The sequence below is a fragment of the Varroa jacobsoni genome, unplaced genomic scaffold (assembly GCF_002532875.2).
Source record: "Varroa jacobsoni isolate VJ856 unplaced genomic scaffold, vjacob_1.0 scaffold_979, whole genome shotgun sequence".
Taxonomy (NCBI): Eukaryota; Metazoa; Arthropoda; class Arachnida; order Mesostigmata; family Varroidae; genus Varroa; species Varroa jacobsoni.
Genome location: NW_019213881.1, coordinates 151,874 through 173,963, shown reverse-complemented (window position 1 = coordinate 173,963; position 22,090 = coordinate 151,874). Strand labels below are relative to the sequence as shown.

General features: G+C 40.6%; 1 protein-coding gene across 6 annotated transcripts in view; it reads right to left on the bottom strand.

The window, feature by feature from the left end:
* Window positions 1–2,959: 2,959 nt before the first annotated feature.
* The window catches only part of Usp20-33 (Ubiquitin specific protease 20/33), a 22,806-nt gene continuing 3,675 nt past the window's right edge, over window positions 2,960–22,090 (bottom strand). Inside the window, exons 2-13 of one of the 6 annotated variants that reach the window (XM_022842285.2) lie at window positions 20,533–20,689; window positions 15,590–15,961; window positions 14,904–15,079; window positions 13,310–14,640; window positions 12,618–12,991; window positions 12,083–12,223; window positions 11,364–11,550; window positions 10,969–11,107; window positions 10,284–10,548; window positions 9,182–9,874; window positions 8,616–8,802; window positions 2,960–7,314 (exon numbers count right to left, since the gene is read on the bottom strand). In XM_022842285.2, the coding sequence (XP_022698020.1) occupies window positions 7,061–7,314; window positions 8,616–8,802; window positions 9,182–9,874; window positions 10,284–10,548; window positions 10,969–11,107; window positions 11,364–11,550; window positions 12,083–12,223; window positions 12,618–12,991; window positions 13,310–14,640; window positions 14,904–15,079; window positions 15,590–15,658 (3,816 nt within the window). In that variant the 5' untranslated portion in view covers window positions 15,659–15,961; window positions 20,533–20,689 and the 3' untranslated portion in view covers window positions 2,960–7,060. Of the gene's footprint in view, window positions 7,315–8,102; window positions 8,224–8,615; window positions 8,803–9,181; window positions 9,875–10,283; window positions 10,549–10,968; window positions 11,108–11,363; window positions 11,551–12,082; window positions 12,224–12,617; window positions 12,992–13,309; window positions 14,641–14,903; window positions 15,080–15,589; window positions 15,962–20,532; window positions 20,690–22,090 lie in introns of those variants that run through there. The other 5 variants (XM_022842284.2, XM_022842287.2, XM_022842286.2 and 2 more) reach the window with 5 other exon arrangements.

Sequence of the window (22,090 nt, the reverse complement as noted above, 5' to 3'; positions counted from 1 at the left end):
AAAAAAAGAAGCTTTAATGACCATCGAAATAGATAAATTATCAATATTACGACTGATCCCACGACAACGATGACGATAAGAACAGCAACAGAGGAACAATAGTAATTGCAACAGCGTATATTCCACGAAATCATTCTATTAATGTCCATCTATCATATAAATAGTTAGCAAATTAATCAAGATTGCAAGCCGACATGCAGTCTCGCCGCATCCCTCACCGCTCGTACACACACAAACGTACACGTGGGCTTGCACATAAACACACCGTATCTAGGCGAAAAAAATGCTTCACTACACCAAATATGCCCCCTTGAATCATGCTTTATCCGGTCCGTATGCTCTGACCAACTAGAACTTGGCAAGAAACAACCGAGGAACTTGCCGTAGCCGTCCCTTCTATGTCTACCATGGTTTTTTCGCTTTAACAGAGGCCTACACAGAAATGCTAAAACGCAGGCAATTCCGCCAAATGCTCGAGCGTTTCTCATTACCAGAGACGCTGACTCCATATACTTGTACGTATTTCGCAAATACTCACGGCCTCAGATGCACAGGAGTCAGTCAACTAACAATTCAAGTTATTCCCGTTTCTCAGGCCACCCTCAGCATTTCGCCGTGTTCAGTGCCACGGTATTGGAAGCGGGCAGGCGTGCGTGCGACAGGCTGGGATTAAACGGAAAACATGATATATGGGCGTTCGATTTTGTAGCATTTTTTGTTTCTGTTCTCTCTGTTGAACACCTCCTTGTGGTGCTCATTGTGATAGAAACTGCGTTACTATATACATGTATGCGATGGGGTAATATTGATAACAATAATTATAATCGAACAGTTATTGACCAGCCGGGTTGCTTATTAGAATACAGAGAGTAAAATATAATCAGCTGTACCACGACGGCGACGATTCTAGTAGAGGTCACTAATTAACTTTATATTCCCGCTCCTTCACCGTCGCCATTCACTCACACTGAGTTCATCCTCACGCAAAAGAAGCTATCGGTACCTAGCTGTGTACGTAAATGTGTGAGGTGTATGTAAGCATTGGTTAGAGTTGTGTCTCTTAAATTTCCATTTGTATTTAATTTGCTGTGCTGAAAAAACACGTTTATAGAAATAAACATGTTTGTTAATGTCTGTTCGCTTACTGTCTCATTGTACCACTGCATCGAATCTATTTATACATCCGGGATGGTGGAGGGTACCTGGAATAGAAGCGCGGAAAATTTACATTTAAATCTATTATTACACTGAATAGAACCGTAACGATAACAGCAACAGTAATTTCATAGTCAACAATTAAAGAGTCACCAACGACAACAATAACACTATACATAGGCGAGCAGTACCTTCGCACGCAACATAACCTTAATCAAAACTAGTAAAAAATAAGGGCGTGGTTTTTCTTTCCGATTAATTTTTATTTATATATGATCACTTTATCGGGAAAAAAACGAAATAAATATACCGCAACAACTAGTGTCTGGAATCAGTCATTGTCATGCGATAACTCAACACTAATGTCTCAGAGCCACCATAGCAGGGCAACACCGATCGTGACAGGAGCAAGCAAAGGCTACAATCCATATATAGGTCGTTTAATCATTTTCTAATGATTTTGTGTATTTGAGTGCTACCATAACTTCCTCGCCTTTTTTTTTATATATATACATGAATGTATATCCCGTCCCAGCAGCGCGAAAGGATTGGGTAGGGAAGCTCGAAAGGGGTTTGAGAAAGGGAGCTGTGTTCTTAACAATGGTGAGCGATACTGATGTGAAAATGGCAACAATGAGATAATTCCGCAGACAATATTAGTTTTGCCGATTATCGTGATGATGGTGAGCGCGGATACGTTACGTGGCTCTATGTGAAGTCTACCTTATTATAGCAGTGTATATAGCTTTGAGTCTATTGTATATTTGAATTAAACTGACGTAAAATATGACAAAGATATAATAATGATAAAAAAAAAAAAACACTGACAAACAAAAAACAGATGCAAATAAATTTCGATTTTAGATCCAAACTTGAACAGCGTGCTGTGTATTTCATTGGATATGAGATCAGAATAGTACATTACGCGATTCCAGTGTCTAGCTAAGGTAATCGCGTAACTGATGCGTCCGAATCATCTGTCTTTGCAGATTGCTTTTTACGGCATGAAAATCTGTTCAGATTCCTCAGATATGGAACTGATCTTCGAGCTTCATATGGCTCTAACAGTGTCCTGCAGTGTCTTTCTGGAAGGCGTTTCTGTGTGGCGGATCCTCTTAAGGTGTCCAGTTTATGTTCGCCGGTATATACTCCTCTGTAGCTCCCTTTTACTATTTCATTTTCTTAATGAGTGAGTTTAGTGAATTACATAGAATATGTGAAAAATATTTCGGCTGTAATAATGATTTTCGCACGAATCGTCTCACCTGTGCAGACGACAGTGTCTGATGTTTACATGTGAACGCAATGTCTTTAACACTGCACTAACATTAGGCGCGTAAATTCATGGTTCGTCGAAAAGTAGCGTGAGCAGCGTGCTACGTTTTGTCGTATCCTATCACCTCATCTTTTAGGAAATTTTACAGATAATGCACTTCTGCCAAACATAAGTCTTCTCCGATCGTGAATACTGGCTAATTCGGTGAGCCTCGTTATTGCAGTCTGCTCTTCAGAATACGTTATCGACGTGCAAGATGATAGTGACGTGCAATGGTAATGACACAAATTTCCCATCAGACCGTACCGAGAAGAATTTTCAACAAACATACAAACTTTGAAATTTTTGTGAAGAATTTTAAAAATTAATCAATGAAATTATGGGAACGCTATGATCAACTAGTTCTTTAATCATTCACAAAACAAAATTAGGTATAACTATATATATAGATTTCATACAAGACAGATTCCGCTTGTTCCTAATGGTGACGAGCTTACGTATGATTAGTCATAAAAACGACAAGGACGGTAACGATTAATAAAGAAAACTTTATTAACACGTCTTTTACGGCGTATTTGACATCCGCATACAAGTTGTTTCGCTCGTTGTTATTACTTATAATATTATCATTATTACTACGCTTAGTATTTATTACTACTATTATTGCTTACCTAACTGCGGATGGGTGGCGCACAGCGAGCAATAGCAGCAATCAAGAGCTGACGGTTCGTGCGATCTGTTCTTATTCACCGTCCTGTCTTACCACGTCAGGTAAACTAGCTAACAAGCACAACGCTGTAGAACTAGCTCCTGAGTGCTACTGTATATATATATAACCTTTTTGAGCACACTTATAGACCCTGTTAATTATTTGTATAAGTGGAATGTTAGGAAGAAAAAACGTAACGAGGTCTAACATCGCCTCTGACCTGCATTCGTTATCGATATTGTACCTCAAGCCAGCTATCAAAGGTTTAACAAACAAAGAAATAAAAGAAATGATACCAACCCCGGACTCAGTTACTCAAATTAATCACTATGCGTTTACTAGCTCTTGTCCAAATATCATCATAAAATGTATCCGTAAGAAAAGCTCACAACGACGCTCCTTTAGAAAGGCATTGAGTTATTCGATAACCGCCTATGATTTTTTTCACTTTTTTTTGTGGTAAACGAAGGTCAATGGAGATCATTGAGCTTCTTGCTACGTACCGTTCTTAAAACCACTCCAGCAGCCGAATTTCGTCGAATTTTTTGATATAATATATATGAGTTCATATTTCTGAGAATACGCGCCGTTCAGGTTTATACGTACTATAAGCGAAAGTGGGAAAGAAACAAAGCAATGCTAATTTATTTAAAAACAACTTCTAAATTTGTGTGTTTGATAAATTCGATTAACCATTTTGTATGCCTTTATTAGAATTAGATTAGGATCGTCATCTGGCCTTTTACGGCCACCAACGTAAGCACTCGCTCGCATGGTAGCAAACAACAAAACAAAAGCCAAGCGGTCTTATTAAAACAAACAACAGAACCTCGTCCGTCAACCATCTATTATAGCAGCAATGTTTACTGGCGCACTCACACTTAATCCCACGCACTCTACTAGCATGCGTACTCGTACAGGTTTTCCCCATCGCTAACAAATGTATCGTATTGACGGATCGACTTCTGGTTTGTACCTTTGTTCGTTTTTCCTTCGAAAAAGAAAAACTATCCCTTCCCGTAGAGGTTTGGTTCTCAACGCGTTCGTTTATTGTGCTTGGCGCTCCAGTGTCACGGACTTTCTAGCGGCCACTGCTTACCGTATCTCGCGGAACAAAACGCTCGGTTAAATGACTAGACAATTAAGGGAAGGGTGAGAGGTTTTACCATCTGTATACATGTCCTAGCTACTCACAGCTCGTCTTGTTCTGAACTATGCTCCATGCATTACGTATTTCATGATGTGAATACTATACTGTACTACGTAAGTACTATTATTAATTTTCGAAAATTGCGCCGTACTGAGTGAAACGTATTTTGCCTATTTTATCTCTTTCTCATGTGACGACATTTATAAAAGTTCATCCACTTATTTACGCTCTATCCTCAATTGCTTTTATTTCTTGTTTTCTGGATAGCAACAATCACCATATCCAATTATATTGTATCCACCAACCAATTATATTGTTAAAGGCATATTAAATCATTATAACCATTACAATGTTATATTTTTCTTCTCAACATGTCGGTACCAAGTCTGATAATCCTCTCTATTAATCAGGATTGACTGCTATTAGTAATGATTTTAACATTGTCGTCAATAATAACCACTATGACTAAAACCCGTCTTTAGCTATAGCTATCTTTGCTGCTCGCATCGATGACTTTATTCAGTGGTAGAGTTTTCGTCTGCTAACGTTGAGCTATAATACCGAATAAACAATATGCAATGAGCTTTGATCGCTTTCAGTATCGACTTCTGTACTTGTTGCCATCGGGCTTCCCTGTTGTCTTCTTCGGCCGCTGGTTGCCCCAGTCATGATAACGTTCATCATCATTTCTACTACTATAATTTATTAATGCGATTAAAGTTGTAAGCATCATAATATCGACTTAAATACATAGCAGCAGTTAATTACGTTAAGTTTGATAAACAATTTTCAGTAATATTTCCTCTGTGCCCTTTTTGTGTAAATTTTTTGTGCCTCTATTTCTTTTTCGCTGGCACAGCAATATCCACAGGCATCCTAGTTAAACCCGTCTTTTCGAACCATGACAACCTTCTGTATGGATCTGATGGATCAAAAATGGAAATTCTACAGAAAAATATAGATACTGTCAACAGCAACCAATCTAATCATTGCATTAAAACCTGTTGCATCTGTGAGGAGAACCTAAATTCAAAAAGCAAATAAATAGAATTTCGAGCGGAGCATTTCTTGTGTGGTGCTAAGTCAATGAAACCACCATTTAATAGTGATAATTTTGCTTATGCGATAAAAAAGCTTGTGTTGGTTCCATAGTTCGCTATATTTTTATTAACAAGCTTGCTGCTGCTTAAATCTAATCAGTCCCTATTCCTTCGACACGATTTTACACAAAACAAAAAGTCCAGTAATAACATAACTATAAAACAAATCGATCAAGCAGATATCAATTACCCTCTCCCCTTATGTTCCGTTTGGGTTTCAGACACAGATGCGAAAAGGCCATCACTGACAATATTTGTTGAGTTGTTATGTTATCGTTCTACGCGTTTTTCTTTCTGTTTGGTCTCATTTACAGTATCGCGAGCCATTGTCACTGCGGGGAACTACCCCCCCCCCCCCAGACCTTCGCCAAACAAACGCCTACTTAAGACTAATCCCTTTTAATATATAATACTAATGGTAACGATTCGCTTTCGTTAGATATCTACGATACGATTAGGGTCGTCATCATCGTTCCGATCCATTTGATATCCATTTGTTATTGTTGATGTCGTTAAGGTTATGGTAGCAATCACGTTGATGTAGCATTGGAAAGTCGACTGTTTAATACTTTGAAATTGACGTTCTTTGTCGATAATTTTCCCAGTTCCCACTCAATCTGCCGTCGCCACCAGTATAGTCCCTGTAGTGAATTACGCAGTCTTCCACGGCATTCATTCGCGCCGGCACGCTTTCGCTCACGGACGCGTTCACATGTACAGCGTACGGCATAAACGTCCAGCGTATCAATACTCGTCCCGCCAAACCTATCTAGCCGCTGTGATTATTACTATTCTGTTACTATTGTTGTTCTAGGCGCAACTTTACATTTCAAAACCTACCGGCACCAAAGCCAGTAAGCAGCGCGTTCAGCGTCGGGCCGGTTTCTCCCGCTCAATTCACATGTGTGAGTATTAATAATATTACAGTATCATGAGGTTACCAATCTGTCTGTCAATACTGGTATGTACGGAACGCGTCAGGTTATTCACATGGTTGCCCTGGAAATCAGAAGAAACAGGTGAAGCTTGGGCAAAGAGGAAAACCTTGCCGGGGGCGAAAAGGCAGCTGAACAAGGAGTCTGGACTTTGAAGACAACACCAGAAATATGAACATTCCACTCTGCTGCAAAACTGCGCAAGTATTTACGAAGTCCATATAAAGTATGGAACGTCATAGATGGACAATTAGATCGTTTTCAATGCTAGTGTTACTCAAATCGAAACGGGTCTTGTCACGCACTACGTCATTAGTTAGCTCATTAACCTAGTGACACCGGCGCTAATGTCTGGCGACAAAATCTACCATCCGATCAACTTTTTTTTCTTGCTATAGCTTACCTATTCGAGATAGTATTGGATAATATATAATAGATCTCTAAAAAACTAGCTCGCAGCTAGCCAAACACTACTTTTTTCATTAGTATATATATATATATGTGTAGTCACTAGAATTGGTTTCAGTTCCGTCGTATCCCAATTGTGCCCATAAATAAACTTCTACATGAAACCAGCATCGAAGCTGTTTATGTTTGCTTTACAGCTTCAATGGAGCTTTTGCTAGTGCTGTCGTTGTCGACAGTTAACTAAGTTTTCAAAAAGAGAGGTGGACGACCAAGGATAAACGGATATCGATAAATTAATCGATATGCTTAAGGTTCATCTCTGAATAGCTACCATCTATTTTTGGCTTTTTTGTCGCGTGACCTTCTGTGTCTCGAGGCACGCTTGTTACTTGTGTGCCCCGAAGGTGGAACATCCGTTGGGGCCAAGCTTGTAGGGATGACATTTGCGACGCGCGACATAGACTGCGTAGTCACTGGAGCAACGCGACAGTTGTTACCGTTAATAAGCGGAGAAGTCTTCTGCAGCGTCACAACCTGCGGTATTACCTCGGTCGGTGTGGATCCAATGAGGCTGGAGAAGTCTGTAAACGTACACGCATACAATATTTTTGTATAGTGTACAGGTCATATAGTGTCTATAATATAGTGCAACGCTATACAGAGGTATTTATATAGTATTTCTTGAACGTAGTTTTGGCAACACGAAGGGTTAGCGATTGGTAAATCAGTTACATATTGAACAATTACCAATTAATAATATAGCACGAACTTGACTGAATGCATAGTAATAAGCTCGAGCATTTCGAAGGATATCTAGAGTATGTGGAGTAAAGAGGCGTAATATGCGTAAAGCAGAACATTAGTGGTTCCGAGTTTTACGTCCGGTTCTATTTTCGTTAAGCCTTGCATTAATACGGCCAGCTGAACAAACGCGGATCTACGCCTGGTTTCGAACCTTGAACCCACCTCGTCTGATAGAGTATTCTCATTCACTCATTTTTTCACTTATTTGTTCATTAGAAAATATCGAAGTCTGGAAGCTTCCCTTAATTATTAATCTCTCTCTTAATCTCCCCAACATTAGTTAATCTTCTCTTAATCCCTGACACCTAATCTAAATAGAAACCTCATTTCCGTAATTTTTTAATTTTCCCTACCTTCGTCTCGTTGTGTTTCCACATTTCTTTATTTGTTTGCTGTTTTTCGTTTACCTATTGCATAAAACGAGTGGACCCTAGCTCTTTTATACTGCACGTTTCTTGGGGTTTGATTTTTAGAACTCTGGATTCTCTCATTCGTTTTCTCATTTCCAATATCGATGTAATCCACATACTGTGAAATCACAACGGCAACAATGATACGAAACAAGTACAAACATAATGCGTATTACTTTTATTAGCACTTGTACAAAGTTACCTCATTTGCGACTTCATACACATATATACCCTTAATAATTCTTCCTCTTTTTGCTCACTGTTGTAGTATAATCTCTGAAATGCGTTTAAATGCAGGCTACAATTAATGCGCGTACAACACTCGCCAGAGACCTTTTGTTTCCCACACACCGCTACACATAAAAACATGATCCATTAAAGACACCTATAAATTAATATAAAAATTATCTACTTAAATTTAGCAGAATAAATAGGTTTTCAACACAACCTTTCCCTATAGTAAACTCATCTGTATCTGAAATTATCATACGTAAGCTACGCTGTGAAAAGTTCACAGCTTGAAACCAAGAGTGCCAATCGTACATAGTTGCCGATAGCTTGCAAAACAGTTTCGATATAGAAGTATCGGAACAAGGAGGATCGAGTTCTGTCATTCACTATGCACCTAGTACCTAATATAGATAACAAAAGACGTGTGTTTAACGTACAATATTGACCGTACGGACCTCGAGTGATGATACTGTCTATGGGACTGCAGAACGCAGAATCTGCTTCGGCAATATTTTCGCGATGTCCGTCGCCATTTCGATGAATATCGGCGATCGTGGTTCCCTCAATTAAACCTTGCGAGGATATCATGTCCGTTACACGGGCACTCGTCATCTTCAACACGACCTGTAAATTGAGATAATGGTAACAGTATATAAAAAAACGGTGACAGCAGGACCTTGAAGACGTTAGATGTGGTGTATCGCCATCGTTGAATTTTGCTTCGGGCGCCTGCCCCCTTCCAGCATATAACGAAGTACCTCTGCGTCCGATCCTAAGCTATCCTTAGACTTAGGTTTTATAGACATTATTAGTGCACTATCGTGGAAACGACGTTTCTAACTTTATTACCTATCGACTGTCTGACGGCGATAACGAATAAATATTGTTTGACAAACGACAGAGAGGAGCAAACCGCGCCAACCGACTAGTCATCAGATGTTATGATGCCAAATTATCTGTCTAGGGATAAAAATCTAAATGATTCATCTAGGCCTCTACTTACGTTTTCTAATAGGTTGTCTATAGGAATGGAAACCGGTCGCTCCACTGAAAGAATCTCTTCATCATCATTGTCGTCATCAGAATCAAGCACTTTCGCTTGTAGGTGCTGTTGTGTCGCTCCTTGATGCTGCTGGGGCATCAACTGTGGCTGCTGCTGCTGCTGCTGTTCCCGTCTCAATATTTGCTGCCGTCGTACTTCTTGATGATGGCGTTGCTCAATGAGCAGTTGGGTCTCCTCCGTGTCGGAAGTGTCCATCATAGCGCTTTCTTCTGATTCCGTATTGATCAATGAATGCTGCTGTTGCTGTTGTTGTTGTTGTTGTTGTCCCTCTCGGCGCGCTTCCATCGCAGCCGGAGTAGCTTCTGTTACGGAAGACCAGCCAGGTCTCGTTTCAAGGCTACCATTGTCAGTCAACTGGCCATTGACTTGGCTTACAGCGGCTCCCAACATGCCTGCGTAATGGCCTTGAGGACGTTTTTCCACGGGCTGTACGTCACCTGTTGCTAAACCAATTTGCTGCTGATGTTCTATGTTCTCGTCGGCCGCTATTATCTGCTGTTGTTGCTGTTGTTGTTGTTGTTGACGCTGTTGACTAGCAGATAAAGCAAACTTTGCAAATCTTCGTTCCAGAAGGATTCGCTGAATGTCTAGACAGTACGAGCACCGTTCCGTAGAGGTGATGGCTGGACCTCCCTGAAACGGATAATGGTGGATGTTTGCTATCCAACCTGAGATCATATTGAAGGCATAAACCTTCCGCATGGACAGCGTTTCTCAAATAGAGATACATGTGATATCATCATTCATCGTCAACTACGTCACTTGTAGATACACGTGTGTCGCATTTACATCACTCACAGAAATTGGTTACGTCGTACAATTTTTCAAGGAGCACAGCGAATATTGAAAATCTTACCGATTTTAGTAAATAGCGTCAGAAAGATGCAAGCATTATATCTGAACTGTACCATTCACCATATTAATCAATAGCCTATCTCATTTCGCTTAAACGATTGCATTACTTTTACTATTTTCGTTGTTATCATGCGGCTTTGATGAGACACAGACGTTAATGTTAGCAGGTATCATTGTCATGATGTACCTTAAACGTCTCCCGAAGATATTCCCACACAGATTGACTAAATAGGACGAGATCGCCGTCGGCCACAGACGGGTTTAGGCGACCGTGTGGACAGACAAACTCTTCATTATCAATAGGTCCGGGTTCAGCAAATGTGTTAAAACGATTCACCCATCGACGCGAAATATAAAACGTAGGTGAAGTCTCGTCCAGTTGCTCACACTGAGACCGCTCTATTAAATCGGTGGCATGATCCCTACGTTTTGCCATTTCCTCCGACGTTTTCCTGAGATACCGATATTATGATGAGTGTAAATACAACAATTAAAATGCATGATTTATTAAATACGTTGCCGACAAAAAAACGCGTCGTACTCGCTGTCATGCTAATTGGATAATATCACCTGCCGAAAAAGGTGTAATAATCATGTTCACATACTAATACATATAATCGAATGAGCTGTCGTTTACTATTTTCCTTTCTAGTGGTGTTTGCATTCGATATACGTACGGGTCAATTTAACAACTTAGGATAACGTCGGTTCGGATGGTTGCCGTCGGCTTGCGAAAGCTTTTTTTTTTTTTTTTTTTTTGTTGTTCGATCCTTGTTGGACTTGTTGGTGGCTGGGCCTGCTGGGCCGTTCACGTAGAGCAGTTCAAAGGAAAACGGTGGAAATCGAAATTCAAATTCAATTGAACCACTCACCTATAGAACAGAACATATGCTTCACATGTTGCTACCACTGAGGGGTCGACCTTCGTAACGTACATATCATCAAATTCGTACCATTGGTTGTCGTATTCATTCTTAGCATATGATGTATAATGGCCTGAGCTTGCCGTGCCTGAATAGGGAAAGAGGAATTTGTTAGATGTCGCATTAGACAAACATTCAAATACCATATTATATTAGGATATGTAATGGGACGTATCGATTTTATAGCTACACTAGACAGTCTAGCATCTGGTTTAAATAAGCGCGATGGATATGAATATACCGAGTGCGTTGAAATTAGAAACAATGAACATCTCTAAAGCTACGTGGATTCAAAAGAATTAGTCTGCGAGAAGTTTGGTGTAAAAAATGATACTGTAGCTAACCGTGATGGCAGATAACCGCAACGAGATCATACGTGGTCACTTTATCTCTGGCCTGCGGGTGCGTGAACGGGGCCATATCGAGTCCTTCAAGAGGAAACGATACACGACTAGAGATCTTTGTCGAGAAGAGCAATTCATGACGAAACCGTTTCAAATGTATAGATAATACCTCCGGAAGTTCTAACAACTGTAATAAAATCATGTAGAAAATGCATATAGATAATGAATGAAACACCCAAGTTAATCCTCTGGCGTCCATTTATTATTGCAATCAGCTGTTTTTCTCAACGCTAAGATAATGAGTAACGTTTAGATCGATACTGCGGTATAAACCGATACGCATACGGATAAGCGACCTGAGCTACTGATGTTGGGAGGCCTCACTACAGCGCCTTCAACATACGTTTTCTACGCCACCGAGACAAAGTTTAAATTTAAAGAACGTGGAATTATAGGAAACCTATTTTAAATTACGGTTCCCGATGAAACCAGATTTATTTTATTAGTTGACTATAGCCAAGGTATAGTGAATTGACGACTGATGATTCCGTTGGTGATGAAATCATAATATACGAAGTAGTATTGGAATATTGACGACGTTATAAATTATCTCAAGTCTAAGTAAAAAAGAAATGAAACATCTGTGAAAAATGCTTTACTTCTTCTTTGATTAGGTTACTATTGTTGTGTTAAAGTACTATTATTAAAATCGTTCATACCTTGGAGTACTTGATGCCATTACGTAGTTTATTGCACTTGCCACACGAGTACATATTATCCCCTTTGAGCTCATCCGCGGAGAAGAACGCTGCCAGGCAATCCGTAAGCGACACCGATGGACCCCATACCCAAGCCCAGAGCTTGAGCCCCAGAGTTAAAGATCGCGCAGGCGAATATGCATTTACAGCAGACAATGATTCATGAAACAGAAATTAGGTACTATTGTGCACTTCGTTTGGTTTGTAGCAGATCAAAGCGCCCAAGTCCGCGATGCGCACTTCTTCGACGCAACCTTATATTTTCTATTCTAGTTTAAAAGAATGCAAAATGCTGCTCAAGCATAAAGTAAAAAGTAAGTATCTAACGAAAGGATCTGAGTCTAAATGAAGCCGACAGCGCCCACTTTACTGCCTTCTTTGTAATACTGTGTCTAAGGGGCTCGCGAGCCAAAAACAGTTACTTCATAACTGTTTTTCTCATGGAGTGAGTCCGAAGGCCAGTCAGAAAGCCTAAAGATTAAATCAATCGACTAACCCATCCAAAAAGCCATTCTATCCAACCCTGTTGGCGGGTTAGGCTCTGCTGCTGCTGAATTTGTGCGGCAGCCAGCGAGTTCAGACTGCTGGAGCTCGACGCGCTACTGAGGTCGCCACTCTGATGGGGCACGTGGTGCAGCCTTTCAAGATGGTCCCGCGAAGGTATCGGTAGAGATAAGTCCTGAAACACTTCCTTCGTCGATGAGATGTTTTCACAGGTTCTGCATTGCACTGAGGATAGAAGTCGGCCATCAAAGACGTCCGAGATAATGGACCTATACGAGACCTGAGGCTTTTTCGGATTGGGCACACTGCTGCCCGCTGCGTCCGGTACTGCGGATACCCCTGCGGAGGCAATTGCTTTTTGCAATTCTACCGAAAATAACCAAAACAAAGGCAAAGGAAAACATATACACACACGGAAATTAAAAAGGAACAAAAGCGAGTCAGAAATTATGCTTTGCTCAGTTCTGAGCGCTTAAATGTTCCGAACTTTATATCGTGCATTCTGCGAGCATCGCTTTAAGCGTTGGCGGCCGTTATTTATTTGGCCAAGTTCCGCAAAAAACACGTTTTCCATGATTTTCCAGTTAATAAGGTTACCACATTCACAACGTTTCTATGATGCTATACTCCTCGTATGAGTTTTTATCGAACAGTCCTTTACTGCATTAATTTTCGGTTACTTGCCTCCCATCAGTAGATTGCACAGCGATGTCTCAAATGCCCGCTGGTTGTCCGCCATGTGATTCTTGTCCGAGGCCGAAGCTTCACTCTTCTCCGAGCTGAGTCCCGAATCACAGGTCTCAAAGTCGTCCTCTGCATTGCCCTGCTGTGGATGGCCTTGCTGCTGCTGCAATTGGTTATGGTGCTGATGCTGGATCTGCCGATGTTCAAGCTCGTGCTGCTGCGGCTCTCCAGGCCTATCATCCGTCGTATGATTAGCATGAGGCCGGGCATGTTTATGGGAGGTAGCTCCCCCTATCCGTTCTCCTGCACCCGTTTCCTTGTAAAATGGCGAACGCATCTCTTCGTCATCATCCTCATCATCGGCGTCCTCGATGTCAACGACTTCTTCATCGTCCTCAACTTCGACCACAAGGTCATTCAGGTTCCTTGAACAAGAGCTGTGAAGATGACCGACGCTGTGATAAATCGCTAGGCCTGAATTTTGATGGATCTCTTCATCATCGTCGTCAACATCCCCTTCGTTTTCAGCCATATCGTCAAGTAAACGGTGTCGACGGCGATTGCCACTGCTGTTGCGACCGTTACGGGACGACTGAAGATGCCGTTTATGGGACAGCTGGGTTGAATGCGGATCGCCTCCCCTCTTATGGTCTCCCCTACAGTTGTTTCCCGCTTGCAACTGCTGCTTAAGCTGGGGTTGGTATTGGTGTTGAGTCAAGGGTTGTCGGTGGGATGCCCCCAATTCATGATGTTGGTTATTACTCCCTAACGCTGGGTCTAGACCCGCAGTCGTCCGGTCAACGTTTCTGGCGTCGCTAACCATTGAACCTTCAGCGTCGTCGAGCTCGGACCTTTTTGGGATATATTCTCGCTTAAGTTCGTCATGTAGCTGATCGAGAAAACACCGAAGGAACTCTTGCGCGTCCTGTTGTGTCGCGCCACGAAATACAGGACAGACTGACTTAATTCCGTAAGCGACGCCGGACGGGACAGCGTATGGCGGTCGCCTTTCGTGCCACATCTGTTGAATCATTTTACTGTAGCTCACAGCGAGATTAGCGCTTTGGGTTCGTCCATCAGAACGGATGACTTGCGGCGAAATGGGCGTATTGAGGAAGTATTGAGTAAGTTGAGGACAGTTCGATAGTGCTTGCAAGGCGGCATTCATGTAGCACGTATTGCCGAGATTCTGAAGGCCGGCTAAACCAAGCGGTCGCTGTATCAAATCGTCGGATGGTCGCTCACTTTCGGCGATATCAGGATGCAAAGATGATCGGCACGGAGCAGGAACATTATTATCAAGATACACTTCGGCCTCGCATGTATGACACCTGCGTAAATTAGATGAAAAAAATGAATATAATTCAGTTTATTTCGCAAGGCAACGGATACGATTGCGGCAGTGTATGATCGAACTCTGAGATAAATGCATTCAACGGCACAAGTTAGCGATTTCCTCTGAAGTAACTTGTGGGGCAGTCATGAACAATATCCTACTCTATGAACCAGACCCTCGGCTCGGTAATAATTGCTGAATCTGGCTATATAAAGCATTACTTATGAGTAAAAAGAACTTCGCGAGTGTGTTACTTACCATATACGCTTGCTTTTGAGGTTAATCATTAAAGAATGTTCCTGATTTGAGGAAAAATGGGCCGCCGAATGATCGGCACGCTTTTCCCCGCAGCCGACATAACCGCAATCCCTATGTAAACAACACCATAAACCCGCCTCGTCCTCGCCACAAGTTTCGCAGCGTGATGTCTTCTCCTGAAGTGAGCACATCGCGCTAATTAACGTGAAGTAACTATATCGGAAAATTGTTTCTTAGGCATAACAGACTTTGGTGATTCAGGAGGCGGCGCAGCTTGGGTGGCTAATGCTCATCTTTTCAAGTATGCTGTCATGGTAATCATGAACACGCCATGATTGTAGGTCCAGCGTTAGCAAATGGGTCCCTTGGCATATGATTACCTTGCCGTTTCATAGGCCTATTGGAGAAGGCGTAATTAAGTCTAGCAAGGTCCACCTGGCCAGACCTAGTAGGGGTAAACCCTTGACATTAAATTACTGATGCTATACATATTGCTATGCATATAAAAGGCGTTTGAAGTAGATAAAAAAAAATGAAAAGTATTTATAATGAACAAAAAATGTAACGATATGTAATATAATAACTTATTTCATAAATATTTTATTTTAATTACGAAAATAATAATAATGTAATAAATTAAAAAAGCAATATACTTTATGTGAAACGTCCTTGTCGACATAACTCACCTTATCGGCTATATCGGCCGGGGACCAATCCCCTATGGTGATGACATGCGGGCATGATGATTTGTGCATGTTGGCGACGACTCCGTAAAGTTGAGCTTAGTTTCGGATGACAATTTTATCTACTGGAGACCCCGACTTGAGAATTCACCGCCGTTCAACAGGGAAACAACGGCAGTCACGGAGCCGTGCGCTACACTACAAACGCTGCGGTGAATAGAGTTTTGAAAATTTTGGCTATACCCTCTTTTTGAGCAACGGTGCAAAACGACGATAATGCCAAGATGGATAAAAACCAAATACGGGGTATACGCAGGGCCGTTAAGGCGTCCTGCAAGTTTACGACCCCCCCCCCCCCTGGGAGACGACTTAATTCTGAAATATAATAGTAATATTGTTTTTATTCTCAGAATTTATATGGATGACAACAAACAATTAAATAAGAATGGTGTTTAACATGTTTTGAATTTACTGCTAGTTCTATGAGTTCACCGTATTTGTAAAGAAAACGTTGTCTTGCGGATATCACAAACGAAACTATTAATGTTCGGGCACAGATCCAAACAAATTAAGCAGTGAAGTCATCAAGCGTGAGGACCGTAAGCAAATTTATCTATCTACGATTTTTTTTACGTATTGGTTGATGTCGAACTTTAGTTTAGACACGACTTGAGTATAACTGCACGAAGAGAATTAAGTAAATGAGGTAATGAGAAACTGGAAGCATTCTAATTGAACGCGATCTTGTGTACTAACGGCTTTAATTTCCCCTATTCTGAGCGATATTGTTGCCGTAGCAAAATATAATGTGATTTCGTACTGGCCGTTTCATGCACAGCTGGATTTCAGCGACAAATTGTGCGAGATTTGGCGTTGAATAGCAGATGGCTACGATAAATTTCGTTAGTATGAATTCATCTGGACGGACGCGTTCCATATTGTGAGATTCAATCAATACGTTCAGCTTAGACAACGTTCCCAGAGTGTGCATGCTTAGAAAGTTATGTCTTCGATGTATCAGCTTTATGTCTTAAATTCGATAAGTAGACTTCAACTACGCTGTTAATTGTTGTATGTATTTAATAAATTGCTAATTGGAAATCGCTCCCAGTTTTACAGACTTATCTTCTAGATAGCCCACAAAAGAGGCTCATATGGTTTAATGAGGTACCTAGTATAAAACAGCATCTTACAGATCTTCTTCACATAGAATAGCAAACAGCGTATACCAGGTGAAAAACGTACGTTAAAGTAAGTTTAATATGATAATGACTAAATATAAATGAGAAACAAGACTTAAGCATCTTTCAAAAAAATAACATATAAAAAGCTGTCTTTGGCTCTTATCAAATATTAGTTTTCTTACCCTTAAGACAAGACAACCCCGTCATCTTATACTCACAATACTTCTAACATCAAGCTTTCCGGCAAAAAGCAAATTACTCAAATCGGTTCAATTTGATCGACAGAATTAAATTCGCAGCTATCCTTCGCTCTCATTCTCGCCATTATAATTTGTTCAAATAGAGATGCAGACAACCAAATAAACATCCGCCAACATTAGTTCAGACACACGAACACAAGTGTACGAGATTTATAATTAAGCGAGACACCTGATAATCAATTGTTTCCACCCTCTCTGCCCCGTGTGATTACCAAGAACAGGTCAAGCCGCAGGCAAATGAATATATGTAAAAAAAAAAATGAATATATATATAGCCAATAACATTGACTCTGTTGCTTGTTTTGTCCCCAGAAGTGGAGACGCACACTTCGACCCTGCCGGACAGAAGGCGACTCAGTCATTAACACCATACACATAATCAGCATCATCATCTTCATCATCATTATTAACAAGTAAAAGTCGCAGCGTCAGTAACTGGTCAAGACAGTGAAGGTATCCGGCGCCAACCCGTCACCGTCTGTACGTATAGTCAATTGCCGGGGCGGAAGTTACACACATTTTGATATTGTTTCTTCTAAATTTTGGGTGTTTGCCTTTGTTTATGCATGTGTCTATGGCTGTGACCGTGACATAATTCCTGGTGCTGCTGTTTAATCCGCGGAACGACAGTCGCAGCTACAGCGGCAACGGATAGTAGTCTTTGCTGCTGTGCAATCATGCTCGGTGGCAAAACGCAAATAAATGTCTGCTGTGACAAATGCACCTAGCTTGAACAAACAGCTTCACAAATGACCCAAAAAAAATCAGGGTTCGTCTGCAGAATAAACAGTTGCATATATAGATAAGTGCAAGTTGTACTTTATTCTTTTTTAGGTGGAATCTTAGAACCACGCTGCAACAGCTTATGTGACGTGGTGAAGACATTCGCCCCAGTGGTTGGCTGAATAGTGAGAAACTTCGGAGCGCGGCACCTTTGCTAATTGTAAAGAAACGCACTGTGTACGGACAGTCTTATTACCGTATCTTATCTAATTTCGGGTGTCGAAGATATTCTATTCAGCCATGTGCAGATTCACTGGCTGTTTTAGCGGTCGAATTATAAACAACAGCGTAGACAATGAGAACATACGTGGATCTATATAGCTGGGTTGAGAGCGACCCTTCTCATATAGCCTGCATATACACGGCGAGACTTGAGTACGTATCTTGTAAAAATCTTTGAAAGCTTTCAGCTCCGCCAGTTTCCGAATTGCAAATCAAAATTTAAAGAAAAAATTGTGAATAAAACAAATCAATTGCTAAATGAGGTCATTAGCGCATATACGGAAAGTCGTGGAACGTAGTTATCTGTCTTGATATCCACGGGAAGTTCCACAGTGAGTTTATGATGTATTGAACAATAGAACGTAATTGATTAGAGAATTCTATCAATATCGCAGTCAGTTCTTGATAGTATCTGTCTCTTAATCAGTCAAGAGGGTTTATTAGGCCGCGGAAAGTGTGGAAACTGACCAATAACAACAACAAAATGTTTAGAACGCTCTGACAGTTATTCTTATATACGCATGTTTTACAAAAAATCGATAAAGATGTTGCTGTAATTAGTGTGCAGATCGCGTCGTTGCAAAGCATGTTCGAAAAAATTGTGAATTTATATGTACGACCCTTCTGTTTCTATTGATGAAAAAAGGGGAGCAAAATGCTTGTAGTGACCAAACTAGTTTTCGCCGGATGACTGGTAAATGTGCCTTTCTACCTTTTTTGGCAATAGCTATTTCCTGTGCGCGGACGAGTGCGGTCACGACCGTCATGTTTTTCCTTTTCGTTTCAAATGAAGAAACGAACTTCCCTACGTTGATACCGTCGAACCCAATTGGTGGTTATTAATAATGATATTAATGTTAATAGAAGGGTTGGTAAATCAAGTAGCTTACCGTTCAGTTTACAGAGCAATCTAGCAGTAACACCAACTGACGGTACATGAAGAAAACACATTTTTTTCGGTGATTTTTGCTACGGTTTTCAAACAAATCTTTGTAAAGGAAGCTATTACAATTATTTATGACTATAGATTTCGCTATTACTTTAGTACAATATTAACCAATGAATTTCACAAATAGAAATGCCTGTTACCTTAATATTACAGCTGTATTATTATGGCTCAACTACTAATTTGAATGGAACAGGAACGCCGACTGCCACTTGCTATTTCTCCTTGTTGTCGCTACGCACACACTTCGCAGATAAACCGCAAGCCATTATAACCATTTTGGGCACCTTGGAGATACAAGAGCTGCTCGCCACCATGTGCTAGCAGTTTCCATTGAAGCTCTGTAATTATCTCGTTCTATTGACAAGACATCCGATTGTCAGCCTCTCGGCTGAGTTTTCCGGGTTACCGAAATCTTGTCTACGACGATTGGCGACTATAGACAACGACCTTGTATTCTCGGGTGAAGCTTTTTAGCAGACATGCTATATAGCGGTAAGTGGGCAAACGATTTTCACGAGGCTACAGATGAGGTCCTTGAAGGTTTGTTTCTAGCAGAAAATGTTTCGTTATGAAAGAAGACCAGTATTTATTAGACCGTTTCGAGACCAACTCCTGCAGATCGAGTCATCGAGTGTTCCAGTTAGACTACCCGCCTTGACACGCTGCACGCACAGATTTTGCTTGAGTTGATACGACGCCAGAAACAGTTTATGCTGTTAACCTTCGACAGGACAATTATTTTTTGCTCATCACTTCAACAAAGACACCAACATTGAGTGGATCATTTTGCACGATATACTTATTCAAACTTTACATAGGTAAGCAAGCTGGTCATATATCATCGCGCTCAATTCAGAAATTTCACTTTCGGATTTTTGCCATTATATAATGGCACACGTAGAATGCCTTCGTAAGCATTCATGTGGTGCGCCGCATGAGCTGCTGCCATTGCTAGCTCGAAAGAAAAGCTTGTTCTTTTAGAACTGTATTCGCCTTTGCGTCGGGCCTGATCCCTTTGCAAAAATGCCAGTAGATTAAAGGCTATGTAAAGGGCAGCGTGCTGGCATCTTCTACGGTCTGCCTAGTACAACATGTGTTAGTTATAAATTGAACTGTTTAGAGCTAGTGACACACAACACACATTGCATTTTTATATGATTAAATGAGTCTATACATTTCGCGCAATGAGCGGGAACATCGGAAAACGATGGCATAAGGTAACGCAACGCGATCCCCAAGAGACACATGAACAAGAAATGGCTGAAATGGAAATTATAGAAGTCAGCTTCGATTGCTGGCTTAACTTAGCTTAACCTTATCATGAGAGAATGGTTATAGTACTAGGAGTAAGAAAATGTAAATTAAAATTTATAATGATTTTAATACATCTTCTTACACTTATGGCTTCTACTTCTGTTTCCAAGTAGAGCCTATTAACACCATTGTAGTGATAGCGATCTGTTATAAGGATCAACACGTCAAACGTGTCAACAAAAACGCTTTGTGGTGTATACGTCGTACGAGAACTACTGTTATTAACAGACTCACCTCAATCGGCGAATTGGAGCTCGGAGTACCCTAACTGGGTACACAAATCAGTCAACCAAATGGGCCAATTATGATCAGAAAAGAGGCTGGTGCAGTTCCTTGGCCAACATCGCAGCTCCAGCATACTCGATAGGCTGGATATCACGAGCAGAACTAACTTTTAAAAAACAAGTAGAAAGTGACGCATGATTACTCCCTTAAGGTAGAATTTAGCTAAGATAGGAGGAGGAGAGGGGGCATGGTGGGGGGGAGGGGGGGGTATAAGTTCCAAAAATTGTGTGAATACAATCCACAATATTAGTTATTATTTACTATTTATCACCTAATATCATTCTCGGCTCTTGTAGTGAACCAACGTTATGCACACCGTCAGTACATTCGAAATCATATACATATATAAATGTACTATGGCTGGCTGATTTTTTGCGTATGAGATTCAAGCAAACCAAACTGAAAAATAGTTGCTATCTGTAAAGATTGCATCTTTTGCCTCGTTTGATCTGATTTGCATAACTTGATATTCACTTACTGAACGTAAAGATGAATTACGAAACCAGCTCTAATAGTAATAATAATAATAGCTAATCTTTACTTTGAATGCTCTGCCATTCTGATACACATCAAAATATAGGACATTCGACATGTAAGTAGATTCATAGTTTTAGTATATAATCTTCTAGAAGACGAAGAGCATTTTCTGCTAAATAGAGTATTTCTTTACGGTTCTGGTTAAAACATTATTCAGACGTCCGTAAGAAATAAGTATCGAAGAAAATCTATTTACAACCGATCGCAGTTGTAATGCTACCTTCTTGTTATTATTAAATTATTATAACAGCTTTTAAAGAAAGCTAAAACATTACTTCGAGAAAGTACGTCACACTGTGGGGTTACAGAATTAATAACTGATTAGCCAGCGGTAGGAACATCTCTTCCAAGGGACGTTCCGGCTCATAAGTACTCATAAGTACGATTTATCATTACATCAAATAAATACAGTTTGTGTTATTAAGCTTTTCAACACACAATAAGGTGATGACCTTAACAACACTTCATTTTTCTGTTGAGCTCAGTTATTGTCCGACCGGACTACACGACTTTCTCACTAACCTCTTCGATAAACCCGATAAATTATCGTATTCCCATATATATATAATCCTCGTCCATGAAATATAAAGACATCACTGGGCATTGCAATATAGTGAATCGAGTTTTCAATTTTGTCTCGTCCTTATATGGTGATGACCCTTGCATAAGTTATTTTTGAAATGTCCGTCTACCAAGATCGAATTGAAAGCTATTTAAACTACGTATAATATTTAGCTAATATCCCTCATAAAACCTGGTAGCAATTGCCATTTAAAAGCCAACTATGATTTAGTCCTTGTAATTTTCCATATGCCAGAAATGTGTAACAGCATATTGCCAGGAGCAGTTATTAATGAGCCATTTTCAGGTCACATATATGCAAACTGGCATGGCTCGTCTAGCCCAAACCTCGACTATGCATTAGTCCAATACAGACACTTACTAGCTTAAGTTTTACCAGCGGGCAATC